The sequence below is a fragment of the Globicephala melas genome, chromosome 10, assembly GCF_963455315.2.
Source record: "Globicephala melas chromosome 10, mGloMel1.2, whole genome shotgun sequence".
Classification (NCBI taxonomy): Eukaryota; Metazoa; Chordata; class Mammalia; order Artiodactyla; family Delphinidae; genus Globicephala; species Globicephala melas.
The window spans coordinates 14,747,552-14,764,268 of NC_083323.1; the positions used below are offsets into that span (position 1 = coordinate 14,747,552).

A 16,717-nucleotide genomic window follows, 5' to 3' on the forward strand; every position below is an offset into this window, starting at 1 on the left:
TGGCGCAGTGGTTGAGAGTCCGCCTGCCGATGCAGGGGACACGGGTTCGGGCCCCGGTCCGGGAGGATCCCACATACCGCGGAGCGGCTGGGCCCGTGAGCCATGGCCGCTGGGCCTGCGGGTCCGGAGCCTGTGCTCCGCAACGGGAGAGGCCACAACAGTGAGAGGCCCACGTACAGCAAAAAAGAAAGAGAAAAAAACATGTCCAGGACTTGTACCCTGAAAACTCACAATATTGATGAAAGAAATCAAAGAAGATCTAAAGACACCAAGAGACTAACATGTTCATGGATTGAAAGACTTAACATAGAAAAGATGTCAATTCTCCCTAAACTGATATAGAGGTTTAACACAATTCTTATCAGTCTCAGCAAGATTTCTGTTGTTGTTCATATAGCAAATTTGTTCCAAAATTTATATGGAAAGGCAAAGAACTAACATAGCTAAATTCATTTTGTGAAAGAAGAATAAAATGGAAGGAACAAATTTACCCAATTTCAAGATTTATTTTATAGCTATAGTAATTAAGACTGTGTGGTAATGGTGGAGGGACAGACACATAGATCAATGGAACAGAATGGAAAACTCAGAAACAGACCCACACAAATATGCCCAACTGACTTGACAAAGTTGCAATAGTAATTTGATGAAAGAGAGATAGTCTTTGCAACAAATGGTGCTGGAGCAATTGAACATCCACTGGCAAAACAAAAACGAAAACAAAACAACTTTGCTCTGAGTCCTGCATTTCATACAAAAATTAACTCAAAATGAAAATGAATCACAGACTTCAGCGTAAAACAGAAAACTATAAAAACTCTAGGAGAAAAATGCAGGAGGAAATCTTCATGATTTAGGGCTAGGCAAAGCATTCTAATACTTGTCATCAAAAGCATCAGCTCCATAAAGGGAAAAACTTAAATTGGACTTCCTCGAAATGGAAGCTCCGTGAAAGACCCTGTTAAGAGGATAAGAAGACAAGCTGCAGAGTGGGAGAAAGTATTTGCAAACCGTGTATCTGACAAAAGACTATTTTCTAGAATTTACAAAGAACTCTCAAAATTCAACAGTGAAAAACCAAACAATTTAATTAGAACACGGGCAAAAGACACAAAGAGACATTTCACTGAAGAGGATATACAGATGGCAAATAAACACATGAAAATATGTTCAACATCATTAGCCATTTAGGGAAATGCAAATTAGAACCACAATGAGATACCACTTATACATCTACCAGAATGGCTAATATAAAAAATAGCAATAGCATCAAACAGGGAGGATGTGGAGAAACTTCATTACCCATACTTTGCTGGTGGGAATATAAAATGGTGCAGCCACTCTCAAAACCAGTTTAGCAGTTTCTAAAAACTAAACATGCAACTTCCATACAATCCAGCAGTTGCACTCCTGAGCATTTATCCCAGAGAAATGAAGACTTATATTCATATCAAAAACCTGTGCAGGAATGTTTAAACAGCTTTATTTGTAATAGCTCAGCACTGGAAACAACTCAGATGTCCTTCAGTGGTGAGTGGTTAATAAACTGTGATCTGTCCATACCACAGAGTACTAGTCAGCAATAGAAAGAATCTAACTATCAACACATGCAACGACCTGGAAGAATCTTCAGAGAATTATGCTGAGTGAGAAAATCCAATCCTAAAAAGTTACATACTGTATGATTCCATTTAAATCACATTCTTGAAATGACAAAATTAGAGAAATGGAGACCGGATTAGTGGTTACCGGGGCATAAGGAGGGAGTGAGGGCAGAAGAGATATGGGTGTGGCTGTAAAAGGGCAACATGAGGGATCCTTATGGTGATGGGAGTTTTCTGCATGTTTACTCTATCATGTCAATATCTTGGTTGTGATATTTAACTGTCATTTTGCAAGATATTGCCCATGGGGGAAATGAAGTATCTCTCTGTATGTTTTCCTACAACTGCATGTGACTCTACAATTGTCTCAAAATAAAAAGTTTAATTTACAAAACTCAATTTTAAAACAGTGGGAAACCCCCCTAAAAACGTGTATAAACCACAAGGAAAAAAAAACCCAAAACACATAGCTTATGTCTCACCCTGGACATGAGCTATGTGTTTTGTCTTTTTTTTCTCTCCACGTGAACTGAATAGAACAACGCTGGAGGCTAAAGCCTCCAGCGTTGTTCTATTCAGTTCACGTGGAGAGAAACCCCAAATGTCCACCATGTTCTGAGCAAGGCTCCGTGCCATTTGATTTCATCTCCTACACTTTCTCCTGTGTCCCGCAGCTTCCTGCTGCCCCAGCACATCAAGCATGTTCCCACCTGGAGCCTGAGCTCCTGCAGTTCCCCCACTTGGAATGCTTTCCCTCCAGACCTCTGTGTGGCTGGAAGCTTTTCCTCACTTAGGTGGTTGTTCACATGCTCCCTCCTCTGGGAGACTTTTCTTACCATCCTCTCTAAATTAGACCTTGCACCAGAGACTACATCGTTGTCCAAGTTCATTTTTTCATAGCATTTATCATGCTCTCACTCTCTTTTGCTGACGTATTTCCTTGCGTACTATGTGTCTGCCCCTCCCCTGGCCACAGTAAGTTCCATAAAGAAGGTAAAGAAGGTCCTGTCACCCCTGTAGCCTAGGAGGCACTCATGACTACAGAATGAATAAATGTCCAGAGGAGTTATGTGTGGGAGAAACGGGCCAGGAGCTCTCTTTAAATAGATGTATTTTAAAAAATGACTGTATTGTTCTACTCCTGGGGAACTCTAGAGACACTGAACCCTTTTAAAGATAAAATTTATAACTGGGGGCAAAAAAGCACATCTGCAACTAGATTTCAAGTAACGTTTGACCGAGCAAGAGTCACGGATGCGGAGAAGGCATCGCCTCACTTTACAGGATGGCTGTATTTCTGTGAGTTGGCCATCAAGTGGATTTATTTACAGGAATTCTATATTCTTACCCACTACTCTGATAGAACCAGGCATTTGTGCCCACAGAACAGCAGACATGATTTGAACAGGAATCCGTTAATGGAGGGAGAAGGGACAATGCTAGCTAGTTGTGTGATGCATGGCTACTCCTTTCCTCCAATAGGACACTTTCTGAAGGCAGAGCTTTGCAGCACTTTCTCAACTCTCTGAACTTCTCTGCCACCATCTCTCTCTAGACATCTTTTGACCCCAGGAACATCACCATGTTTGGGGACTGCTTGACTTGCCCCGGCAGCCAAGGGAAATTGATCACCTCTTTGTCCCCTGTGGTCAGTGTACATGGTGGTGTAATACCACATCTCACCAGTAGGGGTTACCATTGACCCCCCCCCCATAAGGGCAAACTTGACTCTTGAAAGCACCCTTTTCCCCAGACTTGCCCCCCGCTCCTGACCACACACTGCTCCTGCCCCATCCCTGGCTCCCCCCACCCTCCAAGATCAGTACAGCTGACAGGGAGCAGGCTCTAGTCTACATCTGCCAAAGGCCCCTGGCTTCTTCCAGGCCTCCAGGTGCTACTTTCAGAGGCTGTTGGCTGCCCTTTCTGGGTGGTGGCTGAGTGGGGTATAAGGGGCCTGCTGGCGTGCTAGCAATGTTCCGTTTCTCAGTCTGGGTGCTGACCACACAGGTAAGTTTACCTTGTGAAAATTCATTAGGATCTATAGTTACGATCTGGGCACTTTTCTGATGTATCTCATTCTTCAAAGTGAAGTTTACTTTAAAAAATCCATAGATTAGCTTTCCTCAATACATAGGATGCCTTAGTAATTTCTGGAACTCCCACTACAGCCCGTAGAAGAGAAAAAAACAAAACAAAACCAAAAACCAATTAGAACACCAAGACCCTGGGAACAGACCTAGCAATGATTTTTCACTAAGGTGGTTTCTTAGGTAGTTTCAGGCCTTATTTATTTATTTTTCAAGTTGCGGGGTGAGGGGCAGGGAGAGTTTGGTTTTGAAATACTTCCAGCAGGTTTTGCTCTTTGTGGAATCACTGAGGCTCATTACCCGAGGGCCGGCACACCTCCTCCCGTTTTGGGTCTCAGTGGGGCCTGACACCAAGCACAAATCCAGCCCCCAGAGGCTGAGACTCTGGTGCTAATGAGAATACCTAATGGGACCCGCTCTGGACCCCAGGCCAGGTGCTCCAAGGCTCAGGGAGCAGCTGGGTGTGTTGCTGCTGCTGCTTTGCTGCGGGGCCATCCCTGCCAACTGGAGAAGGCTGCTCCCCCTCTCCACTCGTGACAGCTTGTTGGCCAAGCCTGGCAGGGGAACCCACGCTGCCCTTTTGGTTCAGAGGCCTGCCTACTTCCCTGACACTTCACAGGCTCCCACTATCTTAGGACCCCCGGGTCCTGCACAGCCTGTTGTGAAGGGGTTGCGGCATTTCCCCGTTGCTGGGAACATAGTGCCAGCAGGAATTCAGAGGCCCTTGAGGAAGGCGTGAGCCTCAAGCGCTAGGCTCATGCGATCCTCAGACCTGAAAAGCCTTCTCAGGGCCTGGCTTTCCAGGGACCTTGGCAGGTCTGCATCCTGTCGACCTAGAGAGCTACACCCATTTCTCTCTTCCTGCTGGGTTCCTAATGTCCATCCAGGCCTGCCCTGGTCTCAGCACCTCAGTGACGCCTTCCCTGAGCATCTCACACCCCTCAGAGCCTGTGCCACCCAATTTAACATTGTTTCACAAACCACCTCAGATGTCCTTGGGGCCCATGGGTGGGCTTTAGCTCCCCAGCTTTCATGCAAATTCCCCAGGCTGGAAGGTATCTTTTACTTTGTCCCATGTGCCCAAGTGCCTTGGGACATAACAGGTGTTCAGTAAAGCGGCTGCCCCATGAAAGGCTCTACAAATAGCTGTAACCAGCTGGGGTACATTTGTGCCAGCGCTGTGACTGCAGGCAGCCCCCCCCGCCTCCGTGGGACAGGGTCAGGCTCAGGGAGCATGGAGATCAGAGCCCCCAGCCTTTCTCTCTGCCCACAAGCACAACGGCATTAAGCCCTCGTACCTTGCTGGCTTTCAAGATCTCGAACATGAGGGGCAGGCCCTGGGTGACGAGCTCCTCCGTGTACTCTTCCTCCTGAATGGTCTTAAACTCCTTCAACAGGCACTGAATAAGAGGCCGGCGGTGCTGCTGGAAGGCGATCCGCAAAGACTCCAGCCAGGTGTGCAGGGTCCACGGGACACCTGGAAAGGGGGCAGGTGGGGGTGGGGGAGGGGAGGGGAGGGCAGAAAACAACCAGAGGAGAAGGCGTGTTTTTATCTGGAAGCTGGCCTTTCCGGGGGACATTACCACATCATGAGACCAAGAGCCTGCCTTTCAATGAATAGAGCCAGTGTTGCTTTTTTTCCCCCCCAAAGACCCGCAGAAGTTGAAATTAAAGGTCGTAATTCGATTCCCTTAACTATGGGTGTTTAGTTCTGCACGCTACTCACGTTATTAGGGGCTGCATTTTACAAGGTATAATCCTTGTGTAGAATATTGGAATTCTAATGCACACTCTTTATGCAGATCCCATCCTTCTGAGTTCTGACTTCCTTCGTCTCCATCCCCTCTACATCCGTGCCCAGAGCTTAGAGGTGGTGAAACCTCACCATCCGCTGCTCTGGTCAGGGCAGGTATTTCCATCTGAATGTGAAGACACGGGAGGATGCTGCTGCCGCCCCCATGTGCAAAACGACATTTCCACCTGCAGGCACTTCATCAGTTCTCTCTCCCTGGACAGAAGCCTCTCCAGCAGCTGATCGCTGTGATTTGCTTCTCCCCCCTCACTGTGAGACTGAGGCACTCGCTACTGTTTATAACAAGCACACGATTCAGGGTCTTGAGCTTCAGAATCAAGCGTCACAGGCTCCCAGGGCGATGGCATAAACGTCCGCCACACTAAACGGCCACCCTCCAAGAGAGACCAGTTTCCAGAACAGCACCGGGGGCCCCTCCTTGGGGCCTCAGCCTACCCTGAGCTGCCACAGCCTGTGTTTGCAGCCCGTGCTCCATCCTGCTGTGTCTGGGCCGGGGCTAGCGCCATTAGAGGGGTGAAGGCCAGGCCAGCCTGTTCCCCAGACGCACGGAGGAGATGGCTCCGGCATAGCTCACTCAAGGGAGAGCCACCCCTAACTTTGCCCGAGGGTGGCTTTGCCCCTGAAGTGGGTGCAGCCTTGCTAGGGAAGAGATGCCCTCATCCTAGCTGGTGCCGGCGGCCGCTTCATGGATTTGGGGGCCCTCAGGCAGCGATTCCCCAACCACTGGGAACCACCTGGGATGATTGTTAAATATAAAGATTTCCAGCCTTTATCCATCCAGACCCTTGAAAGCAGAGCCTCTGGGTGTAGGGCCTGGCAATCTGTATTCAGACAAGCTCCCCAGGTGATTCAAATTTCTAACTCAGGGTCCAGAGTTTGGGAATCGTGGAAAGGTGACCTGAGGATGGGACTTCGGGGCTGGCAGGATGCTGCTGTCTATGGGGATGGTGTGGGAACTTAGCCTGGAAGTGCTCCAACCAGCAAATGAGAAGTTCCCTGGGCTGCGTGGGGTGTGTGTGCGTGCGTGCGTGCGTGTGTGTGTGTGTGTGTGTGTGCGTGTGACCTGGAGCTGGGCAAAGGCTCTGTGCCCAGCCTTGGAGGGTCCCCAGACTGACCTATGCTCCTGATATCAATTGTGACATCCACGTAGCCATGCTCAGCGCTGTGATACATGGCCTCCCTCAGGGCTCTGAGTTTGGCCTTGCTGTTGCGGCTGGCACACAGGGGGGGCGGGGTTGTCTCCGCCAGGTCTGTCCCCTCGGCCAGAATCTCCTCCAGGGACAGGATATCACTCTTCTCCTTCTCTGGCTGAGCGAGCAGTTTGCGGAACACATTCCTGTCAATCATAAACCCAGAGATGAAGACACTCAGAGATGGAAGGGCTGAGCCAGGGCAGGGACTAGGCAGGGGACGTGGGGAGACCTCTCACTTGGGACAAGGAAAGGACGGGACCAACTCCGGGGTGGCGGTTTCAGAGGCCTGACCACAGGTGCTACGTTTGGTGGATGGAAGAGATGGTGGGGCAGGTCTGGCTGTGTTTCCTTGAGGACAACTTGGAGCTAAGTGCATTCCCCAAATATCTAGAAGGTTCTAGAACCGTCTGCCTGTGGTTTCCCCCCCCCATAGTGAATTTGCTTCACTTGGGGTTACGTGTAGTAAAATCTGATGGGGTAAATCCTGAAGGAAATGTAGACAGGAGGTAACCAAACATGAGAGGTTTTACGATTCTTTAAAATGGATTCTTCTCACTTCACGACAGGTGATAGGATGAGTGCTGACCAACCCTGGCAGAGAGTGACGTCTCTGTGATAGGAAAGCCGGTTGGGAAAGGACCAGACAAGCCAGTCTGAGTGGACGTGTGCTGCATGAAGCTGGCTGGCCAGGACTGGTCTGCCTCTGGGTCCCACATCCAGAGATACAGTGGGTCTGGGGTAGGCTTGGGAATCTACATTTTTAACAAGCACCACTTGGGACCTCGTGGCTTTGGGCCGTCCTAGCCTACCTGTGTCCGTGGGCTGCGGCCTGGCTGAAAGAGTTCATATCACCCTGGGGGGTGGTAGAAATTCCATTCCTGTACATGGTTCCTATCAGGGGGTCCGCGCCACGCTCCAACAGCAAACTAACCAGCTCAAAATTTCCTGCAAGCCCAGAGAAGGGGGTTTTATAAGAGAATCAAGCAAACACACAGTCACAGACACATCAAGGGCCAGCGCGCTGGAGCCCCTTGGCTGGCGTGAGCATCAGCAACTCTTACCTACGGCGGCTGCGAGCTGGAGGGGCGTTTCTGAATAGTTCTCCTCGCCATGCTCCACAGAGCCCTCCACCTTGGCCCCAGCGTCCAGGAGGAGCTGCGGAGGAAGAGTGGCCATTGAGATGTTTAAAGGACATGCATGCGAGGGGACGTCAGGAAAAGGTGGTGGAAATCAGTGTGACGTCAGTGTTCCTGCCCTCCCTCTGGGTCTGTGAGCATGTGCACGGGGGAGGGCAATTGCACCTCAGAGGAAAAACCGAGAGCCTCTCGTATCTTCTAGAGCCTCAGATCACTCAAATTGTGGTCCACAATTTGAGTGACAGTAGCATCGGCATCCCCTGGGAGCTTGTTTGAAATGCTGGCTCTGAGGCTCCACCCCAGACCGAATGATGGGAATCTGCACTTCAGCAAGTTCTCCAAGTGATTTATATGTACATTAGAAGTTTCTAGAAGCACTGAGCTAGAAGCTCGTGGCACCAGAGGGTTGGAGGACTTCCTTTCGGGGTCGGTGACATAAAGCCTCGGAGAGTATTAGTGGGGTCTCTTAGAGCCATAGCAACGCAAGAGTTCTGAAGAACTCTTTGGGGACCACCAGGGCCAACCAGGATAAGAATCGCTTCTAGAACATCCTGGAGGGCTCTGAGGACAGCTCAGCAGATGCTGAGTTTTCTGGCCAGCAAGATCAGTGAGTAAAGTGGCAGAGTGAGCTTCCAAGAGCGCTGCTGAATATGATTCCATTCTGTGCATCTCTGAGAGATCTGGGCTTCCTAAACACAGAGATGCTGTCCATGCCGGATCTCACAGTGAACGTGCTGTCAGCACTGCTGATGTACAATGAGGGGGAAACATCTGTCTTACCTGTTCAGGGCTACCTGAGGGCACAGCCAGGAAGGGGCTGCCTACCTGGCATCCCATGATGTGTGCACCTGCTGCACAGAGGTGACCTGACTTCTGTTTGGCTTGGCTACCCACTGCTCCTATTCCTGATTTAAAGGCTGGGGATTCCACTGCATGTTAAGGGATGGCATTGGTGTCCACTAGGCCACCCTCTGACCCCTCCTTTCTTAGATCCCTCCACTAGGAGTGGGCTGGTCATGACATTCTACAGGCAGAAGCCAGCTCTCGGTGTGACATGTCACACACTCAACCTCCTGAAACATGACTTCGGATCTGTCTTAAGGATTCCCACGACCTAGGAAACAACGAAGGATTCCTGTGGCACTCCAACATTGCCTAGGGGTCCCTAGCACACTATTTTCTGCTCTGCATAATTCTAAGAGGCTTGGACCACGTAAAAGGAGGTGAGTTCCCGATGTACCCAAAGCTCAGCGTTTATTAGGGGGTCAGATGTGGTCAGGGACCTGGATGCTGATCTCTTTTTTCCAATGAAGTAAAGTTTTAAGATCTAGAATAAACCGAGCTTAAGATATAGAATATACTAGATGGGTATTCATCGAACACCAACTCTACAACAGCCAGAGAAGGTGAAGGCAAAACACACTTACGTGCCCAAAGGACCTCAGATGCGGACATACTCGGGGAGCTGTTTCAGAAGACACATGTGAAGACCCTACTCTAGACCTCTCGGATGGGCTTCTCCATAAGTGGGATCCAAGCAAGTATCTTTTGGAACCACTCCCTTGGAGACCTGGATGTTTCTTTCCAGTGGTTGGAAACCACTAGACTCTATGCAAACACTGGGGTCACACCTAAGGGAAGGTTCTAAGGTCTCACACCAGCCAGGTCTTACGTTCATGTTACAACAAGCAAAAATGAACAAATCCACAAAATCACAGCTCAGGCCCCACCCCCGAGCAACTGGGAACAACTTGATAAGTTTGCCACTCTGCGTGTGAGGCTGCATGTGGGTATGTGTTAAGTTCATATTGGTTAGAGCCAGGCCATATAGAGCATTACATATAATATTTTCATTCATATGATATGAATGTGCTATATTTAACTGCAATTAACCAATATGAATCTCTTAGGGAATAGGCATGCTGGGAGAGGTACAAATTTGCGTAATGAAAGAGGTAAAATTAAAGGTCAGATGTGGATAGGGAAATATGTTAATACCTGAACTACAGGAATATGTCCATGCAACACAGCAAAAGTCAGAGCCGTCCAATGGCGGGTCTCAGGGTGGATGGATGGATATTTATGAGGAGTACTGACAACCTATAAACAAATTGAAGTTATTTTCAAAATGTGACCTTCACAATACTTAGACCAGCAAATCTGACCTATCTGTGGCTGGGCATGTGGGCCAGATATGTACAAAAGGACGTCCTAGAAGGCGCCTCGGGAAACACTGGAGATGTGGGGTAGTGACTTTATATCCTCCGTCACAATAAGGACTCCTTTGCTTCTCATCTGAAAAGAGTTGAATGGATGATTTCTGACCACCTCTAAGGAGCCTTGGAGAAGCTGTAATGGTGGCTACAATGAGCCTGCTCCCCTGCCTGTTTCCTCTTCCTGCTTAAGGGAGGGTGATGCTTCTGAGAGCTACAGGATGTCAGGTAGTGTGAGGCCACTACCATCACATCCACATCTTTAGGGGAAATTCTTGGCAGTGGCAAACCCCGTGCAAGGGGAGGTCTGCTTCGAGCTTTCAAGCCAAGCAATACCACCAGCCTTCTGATGGAGGACATCACCATCTGGTCACAGCTCACCCCACACTGTCTTCACTTCATTCTTCTGCTGGCTTCCTGGTTGACAAGGACCCTCATGCTACTGGAAACCTAGGCACAAACATTCCCTGGGCACACCACGAATGAGCAATCTGATACTGGCCTTCCCATATGGGGACCTCAAAACACCCCAGGCCAAGAGAGAGGCTGCAGGACAGCTAAAGGTTAGGGTCCTGCAGGATTGCCACCTACACATGGCTTTTCTTCCAAACATTCCTGGGGCCATATAGCCGCGATGCCTGCTGCTTTCATAGCAGTTGATTTCACTAATCACCGGCGGGGGGAGGACCTTGAGCTGGGAGCTGTGGGATGGGCTAGAGGACCAGAGAACCCCACCAGGACCCAAAGTTGACGAGCCTTTGCAGGGATGTGCACAGTGCTTGGGGGATTCATAGCAGGAAAAAAAAATCCCCAATACCTAAAATTTATAAGATCCAAAATGGTTCTGGATCCAAAACCATGTCTATTGCCTGCTTTCCTCAGATGAATATAAAGCATGCTTTTTTTTTTTAACCACAGTACTAAGACTACAAGAGCATCTAATTTTGAACTAAAAAAAGTTTCCTGGGGTGGCTGAGTTAGGAGTGCAGCATGTCAATCGATCTTCTCAGCTTCTGAGACTGCCAATATTAGGCTGCCGGAAGAGAGTGGGTCGTCTTCTTTTTTTTTTTTTTTGTGAGAGTGAGTCTTAAGTCAGCATAGAACATGGTCAAAAAGTGTTATTTTACCTATTATAAGCCTTGGTGGGGGCAGGAACCAATAATAACTGAGTCCTAAATTGATGCTACTCTGTATTTACTTCTTCCAACAACTCTCTGAGATGGGTGCGATTGTTCTCCCATTTTGCAAAGGGGAACACCGAAGCTCAGGAAGGTTAAACTATTTGCCCAAGCAGAAAAGCAAGTTACTAAGATGCAGCAGTTTCAGAATTTGAACCCAGGTGTCAAATTCTAAAGCCTGCGGGGAGTGTGCTTTCCACTATACCACACTGCCTCATGGAAGCTTTGCAATTAGCTTTAAGACCTGTGGTTTAAACCGGCCAACTGGGTGAGCCAATCGGGATTCGGTGGGGGAGGGTGGAAGATCTGGGGGAGCTACACCTGAGCTCAGGGTACGTGGACCAACTTTGTATTTGGCAGAGGAAAGGGCTGATGGCTCAGGAGAGCTCTCTCTTCCCGACCCCAGAAGGAATGGATCAGCAAGAAGAATCAGAGATTGGGTACAGCTGAACTGAGGGAAAAGCTAGGGCTCCTTGTGGCCTCGTTGGTTGTTTTTAAATGAAAAATGTTTTGGGGCAGCTCCTTGGAGTTTGGTTGGGCTGGGGCCTCAGGATGGAGGAAATCCAAAAGCTGGTCTGACCTATTTGCTGGACTGAGCACCCTCAGCGGTGGCTCTTTGGGAGATAAAGCCCCCCTCTCTTTGCTCGCCTTCCCGAGGGACTGCCAGGCCCAGGGGCCCTGCAGCCCTCTGCACCCTCACCTCCACATTCAGGTCAGCTCCGGCATCCAGCAGCATCTGAACCATTGCCTCGTCCCCGCGGACGCAGGCGTACATCAGGGGGGTCATGCCCTGCAGTGAGTTAAAAACCAGAGAATGGAGGTTTACCAGGTGGCTGTGTCACTTGACAAAACAAACGGAAAATCTTACTTGTGTGAAGAAGGCTATAACTGTACTCAAAATCCAGTATTTTAAAGTAAATGTACAGCCCTATAAGGTCATAATCCTCCATATTTTGAAAACCAAAAGGGAAGCAAGAAGGGAAACATACATTGCCTTATTTTTGCATTTATCTTGGCTTAAGTCGGAGGATTTTTTGTTTGCCTTAGGGTGCAACAGATCTAAAAGTGTTTGCTGAAACAAGTGGCTGGTTTCAACTGAAACCTCTTAGGAACTTTCTGGATTCTGCAATATCAGCCCTAAGCTATCTAATTGGTAAACACTGTTTCCTTGACATTTTCTCTTTCACAATATAAGTGTCATCTTTGCTCTATGTGAGCTGCTGGTCAGTGTCAAGGGAAATTGGTGCCTCTGAGTATGACCCCAGCACGACGTCAGCTTTGACATTATCATTTACAAGCAAAAGGCAAGGGAATGAGGAATGACTTTCAGGAATTCCATATCTGCCCACGATTCCTGCTTATTACAAAGTACCACAACCAACAGAAGTAAGGGATAGATTTTTCAATAAACAGTGTTGTGAAGGTGGCTATTTGGGAAAATGTTCAGGTTAGAGTCTTATCTCACACTATACACCAAAATCATTTCCAGTTTGATTAGAGATATAGAGAAAAAAATTAAAACCATAAAAGACATCTAACTGGATCCGTTTCTAGGCATAAAAGTAATGGAAGAAATCACAAAAGAAAATCATTATAGTGTTGAGGACACGCAATTGAAAACATAAACAAAACTAAGAGGTAAACAAAATAAATTGAGACATATTTGTCATATTGTAACAGAGGGTTATATGTCTAATATGTAAAGAGCTCTTTGAAATAAAGAAGAAAAACACTTAAGCTCTAATGAAAAACAGGCAAAAGATAATTAAATTAAGTAAAAGATTAACAGGGTACACATAAATAGTTGGAGAGTGTGTACAAGGAAACAGTCTCCGGGAAAGTAATTTGAGATCAAAAACTTTAAGATAAGTTGATGCATTTGAGTGACTATTTCCACTTAAAAAAAAGTTCCCTAATGAAATAATCAGAGATTTGAACAAAGGTTTGCGTAAGTATATGTAGCTCAGCATTACTGATATAAGTAATTAGAAACAATCTAAGTATTCAACAGCTGAGGTATGGTTCACTGAACAAATAATATGACCATTTTATGTAGCCATTGAGTTAAAAAAAGAATATTTAATGATACTGCAAAGTATCTTTAATACAAAATACCAAAACCAGAAAGATAATAAATCCTTGTTCTTAAAAAATAATGTGTGTGTGTGTGTGTGTGTGTGTGTATGTGTGTGTGTGTGTGTATTACGGCTCCTTTGTGTTGCTCAAGAAAATTATTAGCTGTTATCCCTTCCCTGGAACTTGCTGCATGAGCTGCCCATGTGAGAAGCAGTTCCATTTGTCCTTTGTGACTTTCCATCTGGGGCTCACATTGAAAGCTGCTGTTTGTTTTCTCCATCCGTGACATCTTCACCCACCCGGGGTGTCTCCCTGATAGATACACAAGCCTCTCACTGTACCTGTGTCAGTGGTTTGGGGGATGGCTGCCTGTCTCTGAGGTGTCTCCTAGGGTCCCTCAGAATGACTTTTGTGTATCTGAAACACACCCTGAAAGTTTGGTGAAAATCTGCTTGGATTTGTTCTGTGATGCAGAGAACTAATTTTAACTATGCTGGAAAAAGGGCTTGAAGGACACAAGCTAAATATAAATGATGGTGGATGATGATGGTATGATTTCCTTTCTGGAATAGGTCTATTTTTCTCTATTTTCCATTTCAGCTGCAAGGATCACGTGCAGCTTCTGTACAGATGAACAAGGATATTTTTATAAGCTATTTTAAAAACTTAAAAAAAAAAAAGAAAACAACAACAACACAATCACCCTACGTCACCAGAAGGGGGAGCCTCTGTTCAGTGCCTGCTGTTTCCATCCTGCCCTGGGGCAGGGCACATGGTGGAGGTGGGGTGCCTGTTCAGACACTCCGAGGACCCTGTACCTGTTCGCTCATGGTGTTGATCCCATCGGGCCCCAGGAGAGACACTGCCTGCTTCACCAGGTCCGTCCGCCCACAGTTCAGCATCCGGAAACCCAGGTCCTGCTTAAACTTGGCTTCGATGGCCACTGCGTCCAGCTTCCGAGAAGCGCAAAAGCAGTCGTCGGCCCTAAGGAAGGGAGAGATGGTCAGGTGTGTGCAGCAGCTTCGCCAGGACTGGCTCTCGAGTTAGGAAGCACCAAGGAGACTTTCCATTTGCTTTTCATGTCAATTGCTTGTTTCTGGGCTCCAGTTAGAATGTGGATATCTCTTGATCCTTGTCCTTTATAACTGCAGCTTATCTGTCTTATCTCTCCTCTGCTCCCACAGCATATTGACCTAAGAATAATAATGGCTAATATTTACTGACTGTTCACTATGGTTAAACTCTTTACGTGAGTTAATTCGTTTACTCCCCACATAACCCTAAGAGGTAAGTACTATCATTACCCTCTCTTTTAACCATGGGAAACAGACACAGATAAGGGACTTGCCCAAGGCCACACAGCAAAAAGCAGTGAGCTGGGATGTGAGCCCAAGGCAGTCTGTGGAGAGCTGACCTGGGTATATACTGTGTCCCCCCGTCCCCCCATCACAGCATATACTATTTGCCTCTTTCCTTGTCTGACTTCCCCTCCAGGCTGGGGACTTCTGAGAGCAGGGACCTTGTCCAGCAAGTCTCTGCATCACAGTCCAGACAGTACCCAGCACGTGGAGGTGTTAAAAACGTTAGCCGAGTGAACACAGAATGGCTGGAGTCTCTACTTTCAAAGTGGAAGCAGGGCGGAGACCTGGCAAGATGAAATAAGAGTACTAGTGGTGAGATGCTTTGGAAACTAACCGAGCCAGTTGGGCGAAGTGAGCCAGGTTAGGGAAGGGTGGGGAGGAGAATCAAGGAATTCAAGAAGGGGATACAAACTACACTTGCAAAGGATGTTACTTCCTTCTTATGGTGAATTGTCAAATCAAATCACCAAGCATTTACTGAGCACCTGTTTGCAAGAGGCGCACAATGCCTGGAAGGGGAGAGGGCACAGGCCCTGGCAACCATAATGCCATGTGGCAATTGCAGTGATTGAGGTGTTCAGAGACACACCAAACAGAGCCTAGGGGATCCAGCAAGGCTTCCTGGGGAAGGTGACCCCTGAGCTTTGGCTTTTTTTAAATATATATCTTTATTGGAGTATAATTGCTTTACAATGGTGTGTTAGTTTCTGCTTTATAACAAAGTGAATCAGCTATACATATACATATATTCCCATATCCCCTCCCTCTTGAGCCTCCCTCCCACCCTCCCTATCCAACCCCTCTAGGTCATCACAAAGCATCGAGCTGATCTCCCTGTGCTATGCGGCTGCTTCCCACTAGCTGTCTATTTTACATTTGGTAGTGTATATATGTCCATGGTACTCTCTCACTTCATCCCAGCTTCCCCTTCCCCCTCCCAGTGTCCTCAAGTCCGTTCTCTACGTCTCTGTCTTTATTCCTGCCTCGCCACTAGGTTCATAAGTACCGTTTTTTTTAGATTCCATATATGTGCATTAGCATACGGTATTTGTTTTTCTCTTTCTGACTTACTTCACTCTGTATGACAGACTGAACTGTGTCTTAAATAAGGAGAGAGAGGGACAGAGGGTAGGAGAACTTGGAGCAGGGCTTGCATGAGCAAAGGTATGGACATGAGACGTGGCGGGCTCTGAGAGCTAACTATGGAGGTTTTAGTGTTTCTGGGGCATAAACTTCCAGGCAGAGGGCCAGAAGCTGAGGGTGGGGAACTTTACTTAATCCTAAGACTTTATCCGTAAGAGCCACTGAAGGTTTCTAAGCAGGCAGGGGAGTGATACGGTTGGATGGCCAACTCTGGGAGACCGTGGAGGATGGATTTGAGGGGAGCTGACCCTAGAGGTGGGGAGATGTTAGTGCTAAAAGAAACAGCCAAACAGAAAGAAGTCACTGCCCAAGTGTGAAGTGACAAGGGGCTGAGTGAAGGTAGTGGGTGCTGGGACGGAGCAGAGGACGAAGATTCCATTTTTCTACGAGCAGGTGCCCATATCTCAGGCGATGGCCCTTGTCCTCAGGCTGGTGAGCTACACGCCCTACATCATCAGGAGTCTGTGCTGTCCCGGACCCCTTCATATTCCTGCTCTTTGCTAATGCTGGGCATGGATACCCAGGAAAGGAGCCAGGGCTCCAGAATTCCTGGTTCCACTCCTGCCTCTAAATAACCCACTTTCTGGTGTGAGGAAGGGTTAACTTTGCCAGGGAACTAGCTTCTTGTTAATCCTTGAAGGAAATGAGACGGACTGTTGTTCTGAAAGTTTATGGCACTAAGGCTCCTCAGAACGGCTAGGATCTGGGGCAGAGGACCTGAGGGATGAAGAACAGAGGGAACCTTAGGAATCACGTGGGATGGGTGTGCCCGTGACTCTTCACTGGGTTCCTGACCTATCAATCATCTCAGCTGGCAAAGGAGCCTTGGAGGAAGGCTGTCCGGAAATAGGAACACAGTCACAGGAGATGTTAGGGCTCTTAGAGGACCAGAGGGCGCTGATGCAGTGACGGT

The 16,717-nt window shown here is 47.7% G+C and overlaps 1 protein-coding gene across 4 annotated transcripts in view; it reads right to left on the reverse strand.

Annotated features, from left to right (window-relative positions):
* The window catches only part of ABTB3 (ankyrin repeat and BTB domain containing 3), a 480,788-nt gene that overhangs the window by 31,528 nt on the left and 432,543 nt on the right, over positions 1-16,717 (reverse strand). For 3 of the 4 annotated variants that reach the window (XM_060305634.1, XM_030856157.2, XM_060305635.1), the window contains 7 exons: positions 14,119-14,284; positions 11,925-12,014; positions 9,832-9,933; positions 7,759-7,852; positions 7,507-7,642; positions 6,620-6,840; positions 4,990-5,168 (listed from right to left, as the gene is read on the reverse strand). In XM_060305634.1, coding sequence (XP_060161617.1) covers positions 4,990-5,168; positions 6,620-6,840; positions 7,507-7,642; positions 7,759-7,852; positions 9,832-9,933; positions 11,925-12,014; positions 14,119-14,284 — 988 coding nt within the window. The remainder of the gene's footprint in view (positions 1-4,989; positions 5,169-6,619; positions 6,841-7,506; positions 7,643-7,758; positions 7,853-9,831; positions 9,934-11,924; positions 12,015-14,118; positions 14,285-16,717) is intronic. The other variant, XM_030856158.2, reaches the window with a different exon arrangement.